The sequence below is a fragment of the Humulus lupulus genome, chromosome 4 (assembly GCF_963169125.1).
Source record: "Humulus lupulus chromosome 4, drHumLupu1.1, whole genome shotgun sequence".
In the NCBI taxonomy this organism is placed as follows: Eukaryota; Viridiplantae; Streptophyta; class Magnoliopsida; order Rosales; family Cannabaceae; genus Humulus; species Humulus lupulus.
This window is the reverse complement of record NC_084796.1, coordinates 52,194,894-52,220,180: the sequence shown is the minus strand read 5'-3', so window position 1 is coordinate 52,220,180 and position 25,287 is coordinate 52,194,894. Positions and strand designations below refer to the sequence as shown.

The 25,287-nt window shown below is 37.8% G+C and overlaps 1 protein-coding gene across 1 annotated transcript; it reads right to left on the bottom strand.

Annotated features, from left to right (window-relative positions):
* Window positions 1–15,165: 15,165 nt before the first annotated feature.
* Window positions 15,166–18,641, bottom strand: LOC133830436 (E2F transcription factor-like E2FE). Its single transcript, XM_062260412.1, has 11 exons — window positions 18,452–18,641; window positions 18,283–18,350; window positions 18,148–18,200; window positions 17,802–17,879; window positions 17,658–17,711; window positions 17,439–17,550; window positions 16,664–16,731; window positions 16,502–16,574; window positions 16,351–16,412; window positions 15,809–16,226; window positions 15,166–15,668 (listed from the first exon to the last, which is right to left on the bottom strand). The coding sequence occupies exons 1-11, from the start codon at window positions 18,544–18,546 to the stop codon at window positions 15,580–15,582; spliced, it is 1,170 nt and encodes a 389-aa protein (XP_062116396.1). The 5' UTR covers window positions 18,547–18,641; the 3' UTR covers window positions 15,166–15,579.
* Between the last annotated feature and the right edge of the window lie 6,646 nt (window positions 18,642–25,287).

The window sequence follows — 25,287 nt, the reverse complement described above, 5'->3', positions numbered from 1 at the left end:
AATATGATAAGGAAATAGGAGAAAACATACCTAAAAATCATGTGAAGAGTTTTTAATTTTAAATATTTAGACAGTTTAGATATTGTAGTTTTTTTTAATTATTAACTAATAATTTTATAGATATTTTGATAGGGTAGATATTATATTTTTTTTCTTTTTTAATTATTAACTAATAATTATAAATTTGAAAAAATAAGAATTAAAAAATATGAAAAATTTAGAAAATAGAAAGGGTGGTTTGTTTTTTTTTTTTAAATAATTAATATGGTAAATAGGAAATATGAGAAAACGTACCTAAAGAAACGTGTGAAGAGTTTTTAATTTTAGATATTTATAAATATTTAGATAGTAACTACTAATATTTCAATAGTATTATTTTTTTATATAAATTTAAAAAATAATTATATGTGAAAATTTATAGAAAATAGAAAGAGTGGTTTGTTTTTTTTTTTAATATTTAATATGGTAAATAGGAAATATGAGAAAATGTACCTAAAAAAATGTGTGAAGAGTTTTTAATTTTAGATATTTAGATAGTAACTACTAATATTTCAATAATATGATTTTTTATATAAATTTATAAAATAATTATATATATTAGTACTCATGATTTACCTACAAATAATTACATAAATTTCTGTTAAATATTTAATAGATGATTCTAATCAGTTTGATAATAATAATTATAGCAATTAAACATTTAAAATTAATAATAATAAATATTTTTTTTAGAAATAAGACTATCATACGTAATTATATTAAAAACTCTTGTATAGAGATATAATTTATACTAATGTGTAACTAAATTTAAACTAATATTTAAAATTAATAATAATAAATATTTTTTAGAAATAAGACTATCGTACGTAATTATATTAAAAACTCTTGTATACATATATAATTTATACTAATGTGTAACTAAATTTAAACTAATGTGTAACTAAATTTTTTTTTTTAAATAAACGTGTTAATGTGGATTGTGTAATGTTCTTTTCTTTTTTAAAAAAAAAAGAGAAGACGTCAGGTGTAGTGAGATAAAGAATCATGTTATTATATTATATATAACATGAGATATTTATATATAATATTATTAATTTAAATAAATAACTTGTAAATATCTTATTTAAATTTAAACTAATATGCAACTAAAATTCATAAAATGAATAAAAAAAAATTAAATTAAATGAGAAAATAGAAAAAGTGATTTGAAGAGTTTTTAGAGTGACACATCATCTCCTTGAAGCTCTTATATAAATATATATATGTATAGTTTAAAATAGTAAGAGTGGTTTATTTTTTTTAAATAATTAATATAGTAAATAGGAAATAAGAAAAAACGTACCTAAAAAAACATGTGAAGAGTTTTTAATTTTAGATATTTAGATAGTGACTACTAATATTTTAATAGTATGGTTTTTTTATATAAATTTAAAAAATAATTATATATATTAGTACTCGTGATTTACATAAAAATAATTACATAAATTTCTGTTAGATATTTAATAGATGATTCTAATCAGTTTGATAATAATAATTATAACAATTTGACATTTAAAATTAATAATAATAAATATTTTTTTAGAAATAAGACTATGATACGTAAATATATTAAAAACTCTGGTATACATATATAATTTATACTAATGTGTAACTAAATTTAAACTAATATTTAAAATTAATAATAATAAATATTTTTTTTTTAAATAAGACTATCATACGTAATTATATTAAAAACTCTTGTATACATATATAATTTATACTAATGTGTAACTAAATTTAAACTAATGTCTAACTAAATTAATTTTTTTGAAAAAGTAAACATGTTAATGTGGATTGTGTAATGTTTTTTTTAAACAAAAAAAAACAGAGAAGACGTTAGGTGTAGTGAGATAAAAAATCATGTTATTATATCATATATAACCTGAGATATTTATATATAATATTATTAATTTAAATAAATAACTTGTAAGTATCTTATTTAAATTTAAACTAATATGAAACTAAAATGAATAAAAAAAATTAAATTAAAGGAGAAAATAGAAAGAGTGCTTTGATGAAATGAGTGATTCATCCAACTTTCGAGGGCCGGCTGCCCCCAGGCCTGACGAGGATATGTATTACGATCTTGAAAGGTATGTTCCAATTGTGGAACTTGAAAATTGCCAACTGCGTAAACAGTTGGCAGAAGCGACGAAACGCAATGAAGAGTTAGCCAGACAGGCTGCTAGCGCCCAGGCCCCTCCTCGGAGGCCTAGGGGACGTCCTTGTGGGAGCACGACCGCCAGGAGGGCAGAACAGGTGTCGCCATCAGCATCCCAGCCTATTCATCCAAGGCCCCGGAGGAGTAACCGGGCTGGGGGTACTGTCAACCCGACTGCGGAAGCACAAACAGGAACAGGAAACAATCGAGCCCCCTCAATGGCTCCGAATCCAAATCTTGATGCTGCGCAAAATGACTCGGAGCCTAACCGGGCGAATTCAGGACCATCTGGGCCCAACAATGGGAGACAGCCACCATCTCCCATAAAACACCCACCATCACCAATAAGGCACCTCTCGCCAGTCCAGGTAGTTCCACGACCTGCACATCGAGATGGAAATCAACGGGCAAGGCACGGACATGGGAGTGAAAGAGAAGCTGCCCGAGATCACAGGGCTCCTCAGCCTACAGGAATCCAAATGTCACGATCACAAACTGCTGGGACAAGGAGGCTAGCAGGGGTCCCACCTCGTAATAACCGAGATACAAGCTATCTAAATGAAAGCTTGGATTACACTAGGTCCGTGAGCATTTACAACACGGAACCAAGGAATGCAAGTGTTACACCCAGATTTCGAGATAAGAAATTATGACCCCGAAAAACTGGGCTCGTCAGGTGTGAGCTTGAAATATATGCGGTCGTCATATGATCCTACAGTCAGACTTTCTTGAAGTAAACAACGACCTCGAGGATGTGTAGCCTCGAATATGCTCTGAGCTCGCAATGGCCATGGTATGACACTTGTATATGTTTTTCCCTGATTGCCTTCAGGCGAGATGCTCGAGTCGGAAAGTGTAAGCTCGAATGTGACAACATCGTCAACATCTACTTGTTCCGTGAATAGGAGAAGTTAGGTGGCGAGTTCAATACCAACTGTTGATCTCGAAGATTTGATGAATCTCATATCTGAATTAATCAGTTACGTCTTAATATGTTTATTGTTGTACAATCCCAATATTTAAGGGATATCATTGAATCTGTTATCTGATCCCGTTCTTCATGGGACGTTTCCGTATATGTAGGAAATAATGCATTAAATAGCATTATATTAATTGATTTACAGGATATCTTCCCGAGATATGTGGGAATGAATTCTGCAACCTTCTCTATAAATAGAGAGGGAAGCACCATTTGTAAGGGACCGAGATACTACTTCTTGAGGGAAAACTCTGGGCAACTACTCTTTGAAGAGTTTTCTAGAAAACTCTCAAGTCTTAATAATATAGACTCGTGGACTAGGCAGAGTTAACTGCTGAACCACGTAAAAACCCTCTTGTGTTCTTTTTTGTTCAATTGCTCCAATATCTTCTTGTTTAATTGCTCTCCTATTTAAGTTGACGAAAAACGGCGTCAACAGTAGGGAATCGAGGGAACCACCCTGATCTGTGGGAACACTTAAACCACAACCGGGGTCGAGAAAATCCTCCGAACCCAGATCTATGAGACCATCTAAATGGCCGTAAACAGCCAGTGTATAACCCTACACCGAAACAGGGAGCTGGAGTTTTTATTAACGATAACCGCCCCCCTCAGGTCCAGGAAAGACCTCCAGTGGATTTAGTCCAAGAAAGGATTGAACAATTGGAGAGAGCATTCAGGCTCTTACAGAACGAGCTTAATCGGAAAAAGGATGAAGAGCTCGAGCCCTTTTCCCCACATATCTCCAACACCCCGTTCCCTCAGGGATTTAGAATACCTCATGTCTCGCCATTTGACGGAAACTCACATCCTTATAGCCATCTGAGCACGTTCAACACCATTATGTGAGCCAGTAATGTTGGTTACGAGCTCAGGTGTATGCTGTTCCCAGCCACACTTACAGGACCAGCAAAAAACTAGTTTGAGAAGTTAAAAAGGCATTTGATCGCGTCTTGGGGTCAATTTTCTAGGGACTTTAAAAAACAATTTAAGGCTATGGTTGGCATTAGGCCCGAGGCCTCAACCTTAACTAATGTCCGACAACAACAAAATGAGTCACTAAAAAGTTACCTCACGAGGTTTAACTTAGAAGTGGCCCAAGCTCAAGATGTCGATGATAGTGGTCACCTAATGGCGGTTAGAGCTGGCGTAATGCCAGGAAGTCTCCTCTGGGAAGACTTGCAAAGGAAACCTATCAGGTCTTTAACCGAGTTCAATCGAAGGGCCCAGAGGTTTGTCAATGTAGAAGAGACGAGGTCAGCACTGAACATGACCTCTCAGCCTGTAACTACAACGACAAACACTAACTCTGATTCGATCTCGGCAGAACCCTCAACTTCAAAACCCCCTGGGGATAACCCTTCTAAAAGGAAGAAAAACAAAGGGAATAACCCCAAGGCAGATGAAGGAAAGAAGAAAAAAGGGGAAAGATATTTCTCTGTATACAAAGTGTATACCGAGTTCAACGAGTCTCGGGAGAATATCTACCTTGCTAACGAAAACCAGGTTCCATTTAGACGACCTGACCCCATGAGGAACCAAAAATCAAAGAGAGATTCTAATAAATACTGTAGATTTCACTGAGATATCGAAGATACAACCAATGAATGTCGACAGTTAAAAGACGAGATCGAAGGTTTGATCTCAAGGGGTTATTTTGGACAATACGTCAGAAACTGAAACCCCAATCAGGCTTCCACCAACCAAAGGGCAGCGGCTGCACCACCTGCCCAAAACAGTAACTCCCAAGCTCGGGAGGACAAGCGACCCTCTCCGATTGATGGAGAAGATGTAATAACCATCTTGAGGAGACCCCGTATCGCAGGATCGGGCAGGAATGCCCAAAAGAGATATGTAAACGAGCTCAAGACAGGTGACGGTTCTCCCTATGAACTTGAACCACGAGCTCCGAAACAACAAAGGGTTGAAACTCAACCCATAACCTTTACTGAAGAGGACGCATCACACGTTTAGTTCCCCCATAACGACCCCCTGGTCATAACCCTCTAGCTCGCGAACAAGAGGGTACACCGAGTCCTGATTAATAACGGGAGCTCGGTAAATATCCTCTATAAAGCCACCCTAGAAAAGATGGGACTCGCGCTTCGCGACCTAAAAGCCTGTGCAACCACACTGTATGGTTTTCCAAGAGAAGGGATTGCTTGTATGGGGTCCATTGAACTCCCTGTGACCTTGGGAGACTATCCATTCTCTGTAACCAAGATGATGGAGTTTGCCGTGGTGGATCTCCCATCGGCCTACAATGTACTGCTCGGGAGACCCGCCCTAGTTGGGCTAGGGGCAGTGTCATCTGTTAGGCACCTGGCCATCAAGTTCCCAACTTCTAGAGGCATCGGGACGCTGAAAGGGGACCAGCTTGCGGGGAGGGAATGCTATAGCATCTCCGTTAGAGGAAAGAAGCAAACAAGTGCACATGTACTTGTAATAATACAAAACAAGGATGGGACGATCTTTGAGATAGATGAAGAGATCGACCCCAGAATAGTAGAAAGGACTGACCACGAACCTCTAGAAGAGCTTGAGGAGGTCAAGCTCGAAGACCCCACAAAGATGATAAAGGTGGGTAAGAATCTTTCTAAAAAGGCAAAATAGCAATTAATTGGCTTCTTAAAAGAAAATCAGGATGTATTCGCATGGTCGCATTTGGACATGGTGGGAATCAGTCCAAATGTCATGAGTCATGCACTTAACATCGACAAAAGCTTCCCCCCGAATCAGCAAAAGCGGAGACTCCTGGACAACGATAGGAAGAAGGCCCTAAAGGAAGAAGTTGACATGTTATAGGAAAATCGGTTTATACGAGATGCCTTCTATCCTAATTGGATTTCCAATCTAGTGTTGGTTCTGAAGCCCAATGGAATGTGGCGAACTTGTATCGACTATTCCGACCTTAACAAGGCATGCCCCAAAGATTGTTTCCCCTTACCTCAGATTGATCAGCTTGTAGATGCCACGGCAGGTCACGGTCTCATGTCATTCATGGATGCTTATTCTGGATATAACCAGATCTCCATGCACGCATCGTACCAAGAGCATACGAGCTTTGTAACCGATAAAGGACTATACTGCTACAATGTCATGCCTTTCAGACTCAAAAATGCTGGAGCGACGTACCAAAGACTTGTGAACAGAATGTTCTCCAAGCAGATAGGTAATAACATGGAAGTTTATGTTGATGACATGTTAGTCAAGTCTAAACATAACGATAACCATGTGGATGATCTCACAAAATGCTTCGCCGTATTGCGGAAATATAACATGAAACTCAACCCACAAAAATGCTCTTTCGGAGTATCTTCGGGAAAGTTTCTAGGTTTCATAGTGAACGCGCGAAGGATAGAGGTTAATCCTGACAAGATCAAGGCATTGATTGATATGCCCTCACCTCGAAAGCATAAGGATGTCCAGAGTTTAACTGGACGAATGGCGGCACTAAGTAGGTTTATGTTAGAATCTACAGACCGTTATCTTTCCTTCTTCAACCTTTTGAGAGGGGGTAAAAATTTCAAGTGGTCAGAGGAATGCAAGCTTTCATTCCAGGATTTAAAGAAACATCTCGCCGAACCTCCGATCTTGTCGAAGCCTATCACAGGAAAGGTCTTATACTTGTATCTTGCTACCACCGAGCACGCCATTAGTGTTGTGCTCGTCCGAGAAGACAAGAAGGTCTGAAAACCAGTGTGCTATGTCAGCAAAAGGTTACTGGGGGCATAATCGAGATATCCTTTAATGGAAAAATTGGCTCGTAGCCTGATCCACTCGTCTCGAAAGCTCCGACCTTATTTCCAAGCACATCATATTCATGTGTTAACTGATCAACCACTGCGACAAGTTTTATCTAAACCAGAAGCCTCTGGAAGATTGTTAAAGTGGGCGGTTGAACTTTGATAGTTCGAGATCACATATCACCCGAGAACGACCATAAAGGGACAAGCCCTGACGGATTTCATCGTAGAATGTATGGGAGTGTCTAACGACGAAGTTATAACCCCAGCCCACGAGCTGTGGAAACTCTATGTTGACGGATCCTCCAACGAAAATGGATCGAGGTCGAACCCCTGGCAACAATTACCTCGAAAAAAGTTTTAGACTTTGTGGTAAAAAACATCATCTGCTGATATGGAATGCCCAAAAAGATAGTGTCGAATAATGATACCCAGTTCAACAGTGACTTGTTCACCCATTTCTGCAAAAAAAAATGAGATAATAAATGGCTTCTCCTCCGTCGCCCATCCCCAATCAAATGGCTAGGTTGAAGCAGTCAACAAAACCCTTAAAAGCTCCATGAAGAAAAGGTTGGAGGAGGCTAAAGGAAGGTGGCCCGAGGAGTTACCCCAAGTGTTGTGGGCTTATCGAACCACAGCTCAAACTTCAACAGGACATACTCCCTTCTCCCTAGTATATGGATGCGAGGCCATGTTGCTAATTGAAGTCGAAATACCTACAATTCGGAGCCATGCCTACGATCAGGTCTCGAACCAATCCCAGCTCAAAGAAAGTTTAGACCTTATTGAAGAAAGACGAGATGAAGCTCAACTGAAAAATGTCGTTTATCAATAATGAGCTACCCGATACTTCAATAAAAAGGTTCGAGATAGAAAATTCAGATTGGGAGACTTGGTATTAAGACGTGTATTCATGGCTACAAGGGACCCGTCTGCTGGAGTACTCGGACCTAACTGGGAAGGACCTTACCAGATCGATTCTATTATTCGACCTGGAGTATATAAATTGGCCAGATTAAATGGAAATTAGTACCGCGATCTTGGAATGGAGAACATCTACGACCTTACTATCAGTAGTGTAGGAAAGAAGCCTTTGCTGTAACCAAGCTTGTATGTTTTTTAGACTTTTTGTTAATAAAGTGTTCAACTTTGCTTTCTTTACTAAATGTTGTATTTTTTGCAAACTCTCTTAATTCAATAACCTATGGTCACACTCATAGGATATTAAGGGGGCATCAGGTGATACCATAAGTTTGAAAAAATAAATAACACAAAATTAAAATGTCTGGATCATTAACCCGCCATAAGAATGATTGTATACACGTAAACTAATAAAAAATGTCTGGATCGTTAACCCAACATAGAAGTTATAAGTGTATACGCAAGCTAAAGTTGTCTGGATATAACCAGATACGCGAGCTAAGATAATCTGGACATAACCAGATTATCAACAGAATAAAAGTGTCTGGATATAACCAGATGCGCAAGCTAAGATGATCTGGACATAACTAGATCATCAAAATTACAAGTGTGTGGATCACAAACCAGACACGAGCTAAATAAGTTTGGAACAAACCAACTAAAACTAATCGACAGAAAGTTGGAATATAAATGAACCTACTTCGAGCTAAGTCGAGATTGAGGCTGGAATATTTTGCAAAAAAAATAGTTTCGACCTCACAACCTTTGGGGAGCCCCTCGAGGAAGAGGAAAAGTGACTCGAAAAGCAGGATATAACTAAACTACCTATCTTACACACCATATAAGTACTTTCAAGTGCATGGTAAAAGTAAGGTCCGACCTTGATAAATAACGAGATCGGAAATGGATACATCGCGTAAATTGTGCATGAAGGCATTGAAACTCGAGCTTAAATTCAACAGATATGTTTGTAAGAATAAACAAACATAAAATCGAACCTTTAATATTAAACACTTAAAATATTTCGACCCGAAAAATGTAAAGCAAAAGTGTTAAAGTAAAAGCTTAATCTAAAATTAAGTGTATAAAGGTTTTCGAGCAAAGAAAATCATATACATAAATGACTGTTTGAATAAACATAAAATTGCCCTTAAACGAGTTGTAGATTGTATTTGCCCCAGGGGAATAAGTGAAAATTATTACAAAAATATTAATAGGACGCAACCCATGACCTCGCTTCTATTAAGCAGGTGCATCCCTCCTAACAGTATCCGGCTTCTCCGCTGCTTTTTCCGCCTCCTCCTCGGCTTCCTCCTCATCAAGTAGAGCTTGCCACCTCGCCAGGAACTCCTCTTCGAGAGTATCGAGAAAGCTCGTATCGAGATCAACATTGTTGGTCTAGATTTGGTACATGGCCATATCAACCGCATGATCTTTCTTTTGCTTGAATTCCTCGAGGAGGCGAGCCTTCTCATCCTTGATTATGTCAAAGGTGGCCTTCTTCTCCTCCTCGAGCTTGGCGTTCAGCTCTTCAAGCTCCTTGATTCTCGAGTCCATCTCCTTAATCTCAACATCTTTAGCCTCCAGCTTTGACTTTGTGGCCTTAAGCTCGTCTGCGAGCTTGATCTGGAGATTCTTTTACTCCTGAGCATAGGCCATGCTTGAGTGGACTTCGTTGCTCATCTTGTAATTAAGCTAAGCAATCGCAGCAAGGCCCTGTACACAAACAAATTGAGTTAGAACACATACAGAATGAACTCGAACAAACAACATGACAGAGTAAAAAGAGAGAATTACCGAGGAGATGAGCTCGCTACCCTTGTCGTAAAGGGTGTTGGTGTCGGCAGGTAGTTAGGAACTACCATTAAGGGGCGCCGAGATTGCTGAAGCTTTGGCCAACTCGAGACAGAACGTCCGAGCAAAGGGTGGCTCATTATTTCCCTGCGGTCGTTGTCGACCACGTACTCACTGGAATGAGTCGAAATCGACAACAGGCGTTCCCGAGTGGGAACCAGCTTCTTTGGGTCGGGGAACTTTTGTGAGAAGTCTGGATGGCAAGAGGCAGGGGGAGTGTGACTGCAGTAGATACCCCAACCTTGGGGTCTGCAGCAGCAGCTTGGCTCGGGCCCTGGGAGTCCGGAGGTGGAGGAGTCGCCTCGGTTCTTTTCGATACCTTAGAAGGTCGTCCTGCTCTCTGTGACGCCCTTGGGCGTTTGCTTTGTTTTTCTCCCAAGCGGCAGTTGAGTCATTGTTGAGATCAGACTCCATATCGCATGCATACACAGCATTAGTTAATGAGCTTAAACTACAAAAAGAAACGAAGGTTCAAGTAAAAAGAAACCTAACTGGAACTCTCCCCCAAGCTTGTGCTCGGCAACCATGTCATCCCCATATCTTCAGAGGAGGCTGGGGGAGTCCTTTCCCTATACGAGGGTGACAGCCTCGAAAGGTCCCTATAGTCGTTGGTACCGTACTGAACGGCGACCTCATCCCAGACTTCATTTAAATTATACATAGTCTGGAATTTTCCTAACCAACTATCGAACCTATGAACCCTCTCATCTACCCAAGACCATACATGGAAGTTATCCCTGGAATCTGGGAATAGGATCAGGGTATCGGGCTTATGCTTTAGCAGAGAGGGGGACCACATAGTCGAGCTGAGAATGACTTTACCTCCACCGCTTGAGCTCAAAGCCTTGCCATTCGCTTCATTTCCTGAGCACGGGCGTTCGTGACGATGAGCCAATGGGGAGCTGGCCCTTGAGCTCGTTGACCTTTGTCTTGGAGGAAGCTTCTTAGTGGGAAGGGGTACATGTTCCCACTCAATATACTTACGGTAGGTAACATTGTCTGTCGACTGATCCAGCTCCAGGAGGTCGTAGGCTTGAAGTTTATCTTCATGAAGAAGATAAGACAGGGATCGCCTACCGTAAGGCAACTGGAGTAGAGCCTTCCTATGCTCCACCATCGAGTCTGAGGGTGTGGGATGGTGTCGTTAGTTCGAGCCTAATCATTAATCGAGCAAAAAATAAATAAGTATTTGTACTTACGAATTCATTGGAATGAATAAAATTTTGAGGGAGCAAGGCCATTTGTCCAGAAAAAGGCCAGCTTGAAGTTTGGAGGATGGTTAGGTATTTCCTCAAAGATCTTCTTCTCCTTTAGATAGCTTGAAAGATAGTAGAAGCCATCTCCTCCCCGAGTTCGAGAGGGGTTGCTTTTCAAACAAAAGAGATAGCGGTTCTCTTTTGGTGGGGTCCTTCCCACTTTAGTTCATGGTATAGCGGCCTTAGGGTAGACAAAACCCTGTATGAATTGGTCTGAAGTTGGAAGGGCGCGAGCCCGACAAAGTCCAGAAAATCATTAAAAAAGGATTTCAGGGGTAGTAGAGCCCCTGCCTTCATATGCTCGCGACTCTAGGCCACGAGCTTAATCTTATTATCGAGTCGACCATCACCTGGGGTGTAGCAGCTCTGCTCATTTGGAGTAGCAGCTCGACACATCAGCGATCTGGATAATCTCAAGTGTAACCAGCAAGGATGTCAGAAATCTGTCCCGTCGAAGTCACCGAGCTCCAATAATGCTCGGCTTCAAAGAATTTCTCCCTAGAGGTAGGATTGGTCATGGCTTGCGAGGTAGATGGATGGTTTGAAGAGTCCTCGATCAGAGAAAAGGAAAGTACACCAGGCTCGAAAGCAACAGTGACTTTGAGCTTGGGATCGAGGGGGATAGGTCTGAGCTTGGGGTCTGGATCTGGGTAAATTACGACCCGAAGTTTCCTCCTTTTTCTTTCTTCGACCTCGTCAATCTGACGTCGGAAATGGGCTCGAATATATTCTTGCTCACAACTCACTTTGTGCTCACGAATCAGCCGCTGGTTCCGAGTGAAGGGAGATTCTGGACTTGGAGTTGTTGGAGAGTAAGGGATTGCGAGCACTGACCCCCACCGATTCTCAGAATTCTGCGACATCTAGCAAGAAAGAAAAAGGTGAGGGCCAGGCATACAAGAAATTAGAGTATGATTTTAGGTCATTCGAGCTCGAAGGCTCGAAATCACGAGTAGGTCCAATCGAGACCAAGGTCTCGAAAGGACAGGACGAGTTTAAGGAAGAACCTCGGACTATTATAAAGTACGGGCTTCGAGCGTATATCTGACGCGAGAAGAATGGGAAAGTGTAGGTTCATTTTAAGAATCTCAAATTTTCACAGGATAAGTTGATGGTTACTCAAAAAGGTGATAATTTTGGAATTCGTGCAATTTAAAACCCTAATTCAATACCCCATTTCTTGGTCTACACGATACATTACCCGTAGTCTAAAAGGTAAAAACCTATATCTGCGTTTTTTGCACTAAATCTGGGTTTGAAACCCGTGATTCCAAAAAAAAAATGAATCCAAAGTTTATGTAGTATCAACTAGATTATATGGCTAAGGCTACAAACTAGTAAATACGATTCATAAGGAAAGGAAGTACGTAAAAATGAATGGAAAAAATAAAGAATGAGAAATCAAGAAAGGGAACTTACACACAGAAGCAGCTTACGGGTACAATGAGATCGACGACTGAAGAAGTGGTGTCAAGGAAGCTCTCACAGAGTCGAAAATGCCAGGGATATTTTGCCTCTTTGGTCTGGAAAACATGCAAAGATGGAACAGACTTTTTAAGTTCTGGTTTTTCTTTTTTTCTCTCTGAAAACTCAAGACGCGAAAGCAGAACGAAGAAGACGATATGGGCGTATTTATAAGCCCCAGGGAATGTCAAGGGTCGAATTGATTTGGATCGTTGGCTAGATTCGGTATCTAATCGAACGGTCGGGTACAAAAGTGGCAATGGCAGCAAAAGATGGCAGGCGAATAGATGTGGGTATGGTAAAAAGGTACTTGAGTACTCTGATTCAACAACCCATGGTTGACGCGTGTCCACACTCGAGTATATTAAGTGGCTCAATTTTTTATAGAGGCAATTCAAAAGTTTCCTTCTCATAAGATTCGAACTGATACTTTTGAGGGGGCAAAATGTTACACCCAGATTTCGAGAATGGGAACTTTGATCTCAAAATCTAGGCTCGTAAGGCATATTCTCGAGATTAGCACAATCATCATGTGACCTACAAGTCAGGGACAGTCTCGCTAAGGCAACAAGTGGCAACCTCGGATTGGTGAGCTCGGAAACTACGTAGTCTCAGAGGTGCTCCGAGGTTATAAGTTAGGCTCGCAACTCAAAGTAGCAATGGTTCAACACTTGTATAAACTTCTTGATTCATTTCCCGCCCTCAGACAAGACGGTTCGAGCTTGAGGGGTGTAAGCTCGAAGAAGATGGTTTCGTCAATAATTACTTGTTGGGAGCATAGGTGAACCAAGGAGACGAGCTCGCAATAGGTAAACGATCTCGAAGGCACGTGAACCTACCATCCAAGCTCGTCAGTTGTGTGTGAACGTATTTATTGTTATAAATTTTCTATGCTTATGGGATCTGATGTAATTTGTTATTAAATCCCACATATTATGGGATATTACCGCATACGTAATAATTGTATGCATTTAATGGAATTATTTTATTTTATTTGTAAAATAACTTCCCGAAATCCATGGGAAGAGATTCTGAAAACCCCTCTATAAATAAAGTGGGATCGAAACATTGATATTGGAAAAAACTATGTACAATAGCTTCCAGAAAGCTATCAGAGAATCCCAAGAAGTTAATAATACAGACTCGTGGATTAGGCAGATTTTAATTGCTGAACCACGTAAAAGATCATGTCTATACTTTTGGTTTCCTCTAGTATATTTTTGTTTAAATTTATCTTCTTCTTTAAGTTGACGAAAAACGGCGTCAACAACTACTTTATATCTCTTCTATATAATAAATGTGTAGATAACGGAAATTCTTGGTTTTAACAGTTTTTTATTTTTTTAATGTTAACTTTAACAGAATATTCTTATATTTAACGTTAGTTTGTAAATACTTAAACTTAAACAAAATAAAATAAAATAAATAATTAAAAAAATTAAAATAGAAATTTTTTTAGATATTTTACAATGATAATTATTTAAAAATAATAAAATAAATGGTTGTTTATAAACACTTAAACTTAAATAAAATAAAATAAATAATTAAAAATTAAAATAGGAAAATTTTTAGATATTTTACAATAATAATTATTTAAAAATAATAAATAATTAAACAAATTAAAAAATAATAAAATCATACATTTATAACTTAAATAAAATTTAATTAAACTTAAACTCACTTATTAGAATAATATAATATTACATAATAATAATATGATATTAAGCATATAATATAATCTACTATGAATTAGCAACAAATGATTTTTTTTTTTTTTAAAAACTAGCAAAAAACTTAAATTTAAAATCTATGTATAATATTCAATATTACATTAAACATATAATATATTTTTTTTTTTTTGTCATTCACAAATTCAAAAAATAGAATAAATATAAACTTAAATAAAAATAAATAAATTATTTAATTAAAATAGAATATTTTATTTGAAATTTATGACATTAATATAAATTTAATAAATAAAACTAAAGTGTATATTGCATGTATCTAGTTTATATATATACATATATATATAGGACAATTCTCTTATAAGGGCTTCACTTTAAGCCCTATGAGTAGGGCTCTCACTATTTCTCGACCCCTGAACAGTTTTCGGTGCAACTTTTTTTTATGACCGTGTATATTGTAGCTATTTAGAGCATCTGCAAATTTTCAGAAAATTCTGAATAATTTACAGTACCGAAAACTAGGTTCAAACATGTTTTCCACGCGCATAAAAAAAATTAATCACACGTACAACATGTTTGAACCTAGTTTTCGGTACTGTAAACTATTCGGAATTTTCTGAAAATTTACAAGATGTTCTAAATAGCTACAATATACACAATCATAAAAAAAAATTCGTGCCGAAAATTGTTCACGAGTCGAGAACACTAAGAGCTCCACTAGTAAGGCTTAAAGTGAAGTCCCTACAAGAAAATTCTCATATATATATATATATATATATAAAGATGAACATATAAACACGTGTACTGAGGATTTCACGATTTCACTACCAAGGTTCAGTGGGCAGCCATTGAAGTCGTGATGTAATTGGAGCAACTATAGTAGACTGTGGAAGACATCGACTTCAACGAATAGTGAGATACTCCAAACCATAAAAAGTAAGCTTAGCAAGCTTTCTATATTGAAATTTGGGCAAGAAAACAAATATAGCAACAAAATTTATCAACAAGAATTCAAGTAATAAAATAAAGAAATTTAAGCCACCAAAAACAAGAAAAGTACTCAACCAGAAAGGGCAACACCAATGTCATAATTGATTTTAAATTTCAGTCACAGAAAATTTACATGAACTACTCTACAGCTTCCACAACTAATATAAATGAAGATCTTTGCCTATTCTAACTTCCAATTGCCTACCCTAGCTTCCAACCAATTCCAAATGGAAAAAACCTATATGTAGAAATACAGTGATTGTGGAAATGTCAAACCAGTGCGGCAAAATACAATATCCCAAGTGAGATGGCGATTCTAAGTTGGTGCATAGAGAAGATGCATCCTAGGCCCACTTCTTTCTCATCATATTTCACCAGCTTAAGAGGGGTTGATTTTTTAAGACTTTAAATGCAAACACCAAATCTCAAACCTAATACTTCTACCTTAACCCACTCCGCCATCGAGTTGATCAATCACTGTTAATCAAGAAATTTTAATCGGATTCTTCTCAGCTACTTCCGAGTACCATGTTTTCCATGCTTCCATGTAATGCGAAAAAAGGTCGTTCAGGGCTGCAAGATGGTTGGAAAAACTACATTAAATTAGTGATATTTGATAAATAATAAAAATTTTAAGTTTAGTCTTTCTTTTTAGCAGAGTTAAAAGCTCGGGATAAAAAATAGAAGCAAGTTTCGCAGTCATGAGATGATACCTTGGTTTTGGTATTGAGGACGATAAATAGAGGCAAGCTTCTCCCAGTCATGAACTTTCCTTGGATTATTATTCTCAGAGGCGCCAACTCTTGCTATGGTGACTGGTGCAAAAGGGCCGAACTGGTAGCTCTTTGTACTTTCATTTGAATCTTCTTCAAAAGTGATTCTATCAATCTCTTCTACATAACTCTCTTGTTTCACTTGCTTCTGCTTGCTAAAGTTCATATTTAAACTCTCACCAACTAATGAATCCATTTTATTCCTCTTAAAACTGATGTTTGTAATATCTGCTCCAAATGATCGTTTTCTCGACTCAGTAACAACTGAATCATGCGCAGAGCTATTATGGTTAGCTCTTCCTCTTCCTTCAAACCCCAACCACCTGAATGCAGGCTTCCTTGTGTCTGACGTATGTGTCTGCATAATTTTCCACAGCAGGTTAAAACTTGTTCAAAATTGTAAGTAAACTTAATTGACTAGAGTTAACCTTATAGAAGCACAAAATCAGTGAAATTTCAGTAAGATCACAATAATGTTTAACCTTTTCAATTAGATTCATGGAGGACAATACATTTGCAATATCATAAAGCCGTCTGACTTTGGCTGAAATTACCACAATAGATAACACATTAATCAAAAGATTCAAGCCCTCTATTCTAAAGAAAAATATTCAGTAACCAAATACTAAATACTTCTCATTATTGATGAATTGTGCGCATCCCCAAGCAATAACTTTGCAGCTTCGTCTAGGGAGATCAGATCCACCTGAAAGATTATGAGGACCATCAAGTGATGCCAAGAACCAATGGAGAAAAAAAAAACAATTTTCCAAAAAAATTTGGAATGACACTTACACTAGTGCAAACAAAGAGCTTTACAAAATTCTGAGTAAGAAGTGCCAATGACTTTTCCCTTCTATTTTCTGCCAAAGATCAACAACTGTACTTAGTATAAAGAATAAAAAAAATATACTTTCACAAGTAAAAACCAAAAAAATGTAGTAATTGGCAATATCAATCATTGAATTCAACTCGTATGGATCTGTGAATGAAATAGATTGACTAATCTTTCCGGATACATGACTAGGACATAGACAATCTCCAACCAGCTTATTTTGGAGTTTCATATTGATATAAATTTGTACTTCAACTGAACTGTATAAAATATTGTATAGTAATGTACAATATTGCTTCATTTATAAAAATGGAACTCAAATGTATAATAAAAAAACCAATACAATTATAAAATATTTTTATGTTAATTGATACATAATTAATGTCCTTGATTAATTATCTATATTAACTTTTATAACATGGACATTTGTTTTCATATTTTCATTTTTATGTTAAATAAAATATTTATTTTGACTTAATAAATGAACTATTCTAGTAAAAATATACATAATATTAATTTTTTTGGACAATTTGTAAAATAAATTAATTGTTTTTTTTTATACAAAAATGAAGTAATTATTGGGAGTTGAAAAAATGAAAACATATATTTTTTATAATATTGTTGGGAATAAACAATAAATGGGCGTGAAATTTGAAATTTCGAGGTACTAAACTGTTAATTTTGAGTTGGTGATGCCGAAGCTGGTCCTATTCACAAATATGGACAATTATATACCTGGTTTAGAAGAAGCAGAAGATTTGAGATTTAAATTGGGGTTTAATTTGTCAGGTTGACTCTCAGTACGAGGGTCAGAAATTCTCTCATCATCTTCTTCATCATCAGACACCTGATACAACAAAGATCAAACCCAAAATCAAAATTCAATTTTTAAAAAATTAAGCAAAGGGAAATACAGTATTGTCAATCCTCAAACATTTGATACTAAGTACTTACTTTTGCATCATCGTTGCCATCAAATGAACTGAAATTCTCCTTCAAACCCTCATCCTATCGTAACCAAAGGTGAAAAAATTCAGTACCCAAAGTTTCTATTAGACTAATTTTACACTTCAACCACGTTGATTTCAAAGTAGTTACCTTAAGCTCCTTTAAAGCCTTGGGTATAGCCTCAAACCCTTTCCAAGTATATTGATTCTTTGCCTTCCTTGCCAGAACCTGAAATTAAATCAAACAAAAATAAAGCTTAGACCTTTTATACCAAACCAGAATTACCCAGGAAAAAAATCCAATATTTGGTATATCAGAAAAAGAAACAATCCTTTAGGGTCAAAATTGATCATTGATAATAGTTCATATTGTACCAATCCAATTCACTCTATTTGTTCCAAGGAAAAGATTGACAAAATCAAGAAACTATTTATCATCTAATTGTTTTCAAATAAGTCCACTACAATATTCCAATAAAGGGATAAAAGAATCTCACCCCGACGCTCTCAAGTACATTAACAATATCGTAGATCCGTCTTCTTTCAACCCCTGCACAATCCAAAGTCAATACATTTTTCAACAAAGCACAGAAATTGAAAACTCAATCAAGAGTAAAGTGAGATATAAAAACCTAATCGTGAAGCAGCATCGTCGAGGCCAATGGAGGTGATCCCATCGCGATTGTACAAGCAAAGAAAACTGCGAAAAAAACCCATAATTTAAGAATTCGAATTCAAGTTCAATAAAAGAATAAAAAGCACAAAACCTAAGGAAAACCAGAGAGCGTTAGCATCAAGTACTTTGAGCATAACAGGCCGAGAGACTTCTGCTTCCGGCTATAAGCGTGGTGTTTAGAGGAGTCGGCTCCGGTGACAGTGGGCGGTGGCGCCGCCATTGAACTATTTTCAGATCCCGCCTGAGCTTTAATAGATACGAATTGAGAAATATGTGACTATTTTTTTGTTCAGTAGTTATATATATGGATCTGATATTTGTTTCGAAGTATTCTGTTCAGTTTGAAATTTTGAAAGAGCCAAATTTGAAAGAGCGGCATCAGCACGCGCTCTTAATTTTTCCCTTTTCCCATTCTACCCCTCTTACTCATCTCACTTTTTCCTTCTACTGTTTCCTTGGTTTTATCGATTTTACCATTGTGCCCCTCTTACTTCCCTCTTTTTTTGGGTCATCCATAAAATTTGACTTTTAGATGTACGGCATGTCGTTTCTAATGAATGAAACGATCGCCGATTTTTATGATTTACTCGTTGTTTTTTAATATTAAAAAAATTCTCCCAAACCAACAAATAATAATAATATTTTAAAGTATTAAGAATAATTCAGTGTAACTTACTTTTGTTTATGGAGAATGAGATTTTTTTTAACGGAGATAAATGTGTGTGTTTTTTTTTAAATGGAGATGAATGTGGAGTTTTTTTTAAAATAAAAGAAAAAAAAGAAAAAAGGGGATTACATATTTAAGTCTTCTATTGTATTCTTTTTATGGGTGCCAATGTATGGCTACTAATTACGCGTTTGTTAAGATAAACCATTTGTATAATTTCTTTTTTTAATAAATAAACTATGAGATATACCATTTGTATGTATCTTCATCTAAATATTTGTTCTAATGTTATTACCAAAAAAAGTATTTGTTCTAATCTTATACCATTTTACTCTCTTGTATTTCTGACATTTTTGTTAATTTTAAAAATACTAAATTAGACCTCTGGTTTTTGTTTAAACACTCACTTACACATTTGTATTTTAGCAAATTATACAAAATACACTTATAGGACTGAGAGAAGAAAGTATGACAACGTTGTCACCTCTGTTACTATTAGACCAAATAAATCATATCTTGAAGAAGCTGATAATCTTCTCCTCACTTATGACTATCGATCGAACCCACGATTAACCTTTCAACAGCTTAATTTTGCCAAAGCAAATCACTCGCATTTCTCTAGACATCAACCCCTATATCCCAAATCAAATAATAAACACTTCCCTCATTAAAACCTTCAATCTCTCGTGTTCTCAAATTCATCATCTCCCCATCCTAACCACTTTCCTCAGTGTTTGTTTGGATTTTAAAACAATGTATTATGAATATTGTTTATTGAAATAATTTTATATATAATTAATTTTGAATAATTTGTAAATATTAAAAAAAATCATAATTCATTAATGTAACTACAGTCTTACATAAGTAGATAATTAATTAAATAGTCTTTCCTCTCCCCAGCTCGTCGACGTCGAAGCTCAACCCAGACAATAAACCATGTTGTTGTTCATGGACTTGCCATCAATGGAAAATAGAAGCAATTTTGTGTATTATGTTTCAGGAATTTTAGAATTTAGGGTTTATTTGTATTTAGTTTTAAAATTTTATTTAATTTGTATTTTAATTTTAATGTTTTGATTTAATATTTTCTCATTTAAAATTTAAGAAGATTTTTGTAATAGTTTTTGAAAGTGTTATACCTAACTTCTTGAATCAAGAATTGATCTACTAGAACAAAACAAACAATTTAAAGCAAAGTAAAATCACACATAGAATTTTACAAGCTTCATCTGCACTGGGAACGAATTCCAGCCGACTAGTGCTTGGATCGGGTAAGATGTAACTTTCACTAATAAATCCAATGTTAATTACAATAACCAGTTCAGAAATGAAATCAACATCTTTACAATACAAAAGTTACAGATTACCCTAAAAACTTGAATAACCACTCAAGAACAGTTTCCAAATCCCTTGGAACTTGTGAACCGAATCCCTCGATTCAAACACTCAAGATCCCCTCGAGCAAGCTAGTTGAATCCCTCTACTAGCCAGATTCGAACTCCCTTCGAATCAGATCAAAACCTCCCACAGCTCTGCAACAAGCTTCACCTCCAACAATGGTGAACCTGCAAAAACAACAGAAAGAAAGAAGAAACGAAGAGAGAAAAACAAGATTCTGTTTTCTCACAATGACAAAATAATAGAAAGGGGGTTGGGTTGTTAGAAACAGATTAATTTATTTATAGCAACCCTAACCACTAACTGATCAACTAAACAAGCAGCTAATAAGATTTAACACGTTTCTAATTAAACCGACAATAGCTGACGTGTACTTATTAATCTGCAGCACACAGTAGATGTAACTAAAGACTAAGTAGTACCAACAGAGACAACATATGCAATATACAATTCAAAGACTGAACAACAAACCCTGTAGATGAAACAACACAGACATATTTTGACATTCATATAAAAAAGGTTGTTACAATCTCCCCCTTGGCAAAATATGATCACTGATATACAGCCAACAAAGCAACACTAAAAAGAGATTACCAACAGACCCATAATATCTCAATCTTGCACAAATAAAACTAACACAGTCAGAAAAGATTCAAAAATACATCCAAGCAAGATGAGAAACAAAAAAACAGTCTTTGATACGATATTAAGCAGAAACAACTAAACAGAAAACTCCCAAACTCTCCCCCTTCAAGGATCATATTTCTTTCTACCAGAACGAGTCTTAGGAACACGCCTCTGAAACACTTTGGGAACACCATCAGCAGTCAGAGTAGCTGGAGTGATGTCGAACGAACGCTCCCCCTGAACCTGTGGACCATCAGCAGCAGAAGAAGCAGGTATACGGTCAGCTGGAGCAGACAGAGGAGCACTTGGAGAAACAGGAGCTTGAACAAAAACAGTAGCTGTAGCGGGAACATCATCCAGAGCAGGAGCAACATGAGATGACTCCCCCTGAGTATGTGCAAGTGGATGGATAGTAGCAGATGCAGGTGGAACACACTCCCCCTGAGTTTGTACAACTGTTGCAGCAAGAACCACTGAAGTTGTATCAGGAGCAACTGAAGCTGCATTAGGGACCATGGGAGTGGCATCAAAAGCACATGGAGTGTGATCAGGAACCAATGGAGACTCATTAGGAGGAGCAGGCCCTGGATGAGAGGCCTTGGACCCAGACAGATGCACCAATACAGTCTCTCGAATAGAAGATACCATTTGAGACATGGAGGCCTCAAATGCCCTCTGCCGTTTCTGATCTTCGTCATATCTCTTCTCAAAGGCTGCAAACCGATTTACAAATTGGACTTGCCAACTGGAGGGAGCAAGGCCTTTGATCGTAGTTCCAGATGCAACTGGAGGTTGAGAAGATGGATCTGGAGTGGACGAAGTAGGAGGCAGTACCTATTTGGACTTAAGAGCTTTGCAAGACTTTCCAAATGATGGAACAGCTGAAGGCACGTCATGAAGAGTCAGTGTTGGACCACCTCTTAAGGCAATTTGATGAACTAGACAAGGAAACGGGAGAACATTCCTTGTTCCCGTGGCTAAAACAGCATCCACAATCTTTCCAAAAATAAGGGCAGGCAAATCAATAGAGACCCCAGTACCAACAGCAAATAGGAACTTACCAATCTCAGTTGTGATGGAGGTGGTATGAGTATTTGGAAACCAGTTATTCAAGGCAATGCGATGAAGCACCTTGTAAAAATGAGATAGAGCCAGAACAGGCAGATCACCATTACCCCATTCAAAAGAATCAGAACCAGTAAGAGCAACCCCCATTTCGAGCTTAGATGGTGTAAATTGAGGATTAAAGTCAGGAGACAACTCTTTTCGAACAGACAACACCCTGGACACAATGGAGGGGGAAAAAGGAAAATATTTACCCCGAATGTAGGCTCGGTACTTGAGAGTACTCTTTTCACTAATGATCATTTTATCAATATTGGCATAGAACTCACGGACAAGTGTCGGACAAGGTGGTTTGAGATTGGTAACAGTGTTGAGCCACCCCCGAGATTCTATTAAGGCTTTATGGAGGGGAAAATCATCAATAACAACATTGTATTCAAACCACAATTTTCTCTGAGAAACCTCATCCCTATAACACATTAGCTTATGGTCCGAGCAAAAAGGATGGGTAGGCTGACTATGGTGTAAAGTTGGACAGCTGGTTGGAGGGACAGAGGAGGCACCTGGAGCCTTAGAAGTTTGCTTGGGTCGTTTAGGCTGAGACTGTGGTGAAGATGGAGGTGTTTTTCTTTTCGACGATGGGGTGGGTTTGGATGTGGAAGGTTTGGAGGGATTGGGTGAGGAGAGTGGGGTGGATGGACTGGACGAGGCAAGAGATGACCTAGTAAAACGTTTAGGAAATGAACTAGGAATTTCACTGGCACAAGTTGAACCAAAAATAATATCGTCCACATATATTTGGGCCACAAATATACCTTCAGTTAAGTACCTGATGAACAGGGTGTTGTCTGCATTTCCTCTAGAGAAACCATGTGACATCAAAAATGTAGTAAGACGGTCATACCATGCCTGTGGAGCTTGCTTTAACCCGTATAAAGCCTTGTTGAGTTTGTACACATGATTGGGGAACTGTGGGTCTTCAAAACCTTGAGGTTGTTTGACATAAACTTCTTCCTGTAGGACTCCATTCAAAAATGTGCTCTTGACATCCATTTGGTGAAGTTTAATCTTGAGATGACATGCAACAGCTAGTAAGAGACGAATTGATTCTAGACGAGCCACTGGAGCAAATGTCTCGTCAAAATCGATATCTTCGACCTGCTTATACCCCTGAGCAGCAAGTCGTGCTTTGTTCCGTGTAATCGTTCCAAACTCATCTAACTTGTTCTTATAGACCCATTTTGTACCTACCACATTTGCACCATCTGATAAAGGGACCAGAACCCAAACACCTAGTCTCTTGAAATTTTCCATTTCATCTTGCATGGCAGCTAGCCAGTATTCATTTAAGAGAGCTTCAGCCACGTTTTTTGGTTCGTGTAAAGCGACATAGCAAGCATGAGCTATGAAATTTGCGATTTTCCTTCGTGTGACCATAGTCTCATTTGGATCCCCAATAACTACTTCTGGCGGGTGAGCTTTTTGAATCCATGCAGGTGGCCCGTTCTTGTATAGCTTGGCATGTGCAGTTGAGGACTGTTGCTTACTGGTGACTTCAGAATCTGGATCAGTTGGATCTTGGAGGTTCTCAGTTGAAACAGTCTGGTCTGTGTTTGTGGAGGAAGTAGGATTTTGATTATGAGTCGAGGGACCAGGAATACCTCTAGAAGGAATGGTTAGCATAGGTTGATCTTCTTCTTCTGGGGACTCTTCTTGCACTTCCAGATCATCAAACTTGACATTGATAGATTCTATCACCGAATGAGTCCGCTTGACAAACACTTGGTAAGCGCGACTATTTATCGAATACCCAACAAAGATACCTTCCTCACTTCTGGAATCAAATTTTCCAAGGTGCTCACGATATTTCAACACATAACACACACATCCAAATATATGCAAATGACTTAGGTTTGGGGTTTTACCTTTCCAAATCTCATAGGCTGTCTGAGTAGTTCCAGTTCTGAGATGTACTCTATTACTGATATAGCAAGCTGTATTCACAGCTTCAGCCCAGAACCTTTTGGTTATTTTCCTAGCCTCCATCATTACCCTTGCCATTTCTTGAAGCGTCCTATTCTTCCTTTCCACAACCCCATTCTGTTGAGGCGTTTTCGCGGCTGAAAACTCATGCAAGATCCCCAGCTGATCACAAAAATCAGAAAACAACCTGTTTTCGAACTCCTTTCCATGGTCACTTCTGATTCTGTACACTTTGACAATCTTCGTTGATTTCTCATTCTGGAGCTTTAGGCATAAGGCAGAGAACACTCCAAATGTATCTTATTTTTCTTTGATGAATTCCACCCATGTGAACCGAGAGTAGTCGTCGACACAGACCATGACAAACCTTTTTCCGCTCAAACTTTCATTCTGCATGGGTCCCATGAGATCAATATGCAGCAATTCCAGAACTCTGGATGTTGCAAGAACATTTACTGGTGGATGTGAGGCTCTAATTTGTTTCCTGAGTTGACATGGTCCGCAAAGTCTGTCACGATTAACCTTTAACTCCGGAACCCCTCTTACTGTCCTTAGTTTCACAATTCTTTTGAGATCGCGATAGTTCAGATGTCCTAAGCGATAGTGCCACAAATCAGGTTTGTCCAGGAACACTCGTTGACACTTGATTTGAGTGGACAATGCATAGCAATTATCAGCTGTCCTGCTTCCTGTCAAAATTGAACACCCATTAATTGAAACTAAACAACGAGTTTTATTGAAACTTACCGTATAGTCAGCGTCGTAAAGCTGACTTATGCTGATGAGATTGGTCTTTAGTCCCTTCACATAGAGCACTTCTGATAGTGGACTGACTCCCGCGATTTCTAGCTCTCCTTTACCAAGAATCTGTCCTTTGTTCCCATCTTCGAATGTGACTAGTCCCTCTCTTGTTTCCCTAAAGTTCATAAGAATCTCCTTATTCCCTGTCATGTGACGCGAGCAACCGCTGTCGAAATACCACATATCATCTTTGAACGCAACAAGAGATGTATGAGCCACCAGAGCGACATTCCTACTACTATTGGAACGCCCACCCCTTTTAGATGACTTATCCGGAAATATTGTGTTTCTCTGGACCAAGAGCTTGATATAGTTTTGTAATTTGTAGCACCTCGGACGAATGTGCCCTCGTCTATTGCAGAAGTGGCAGATGGGGACAAAATGATTTCCTTAGGCTGATTTGTGTACAGAACTGGTTCT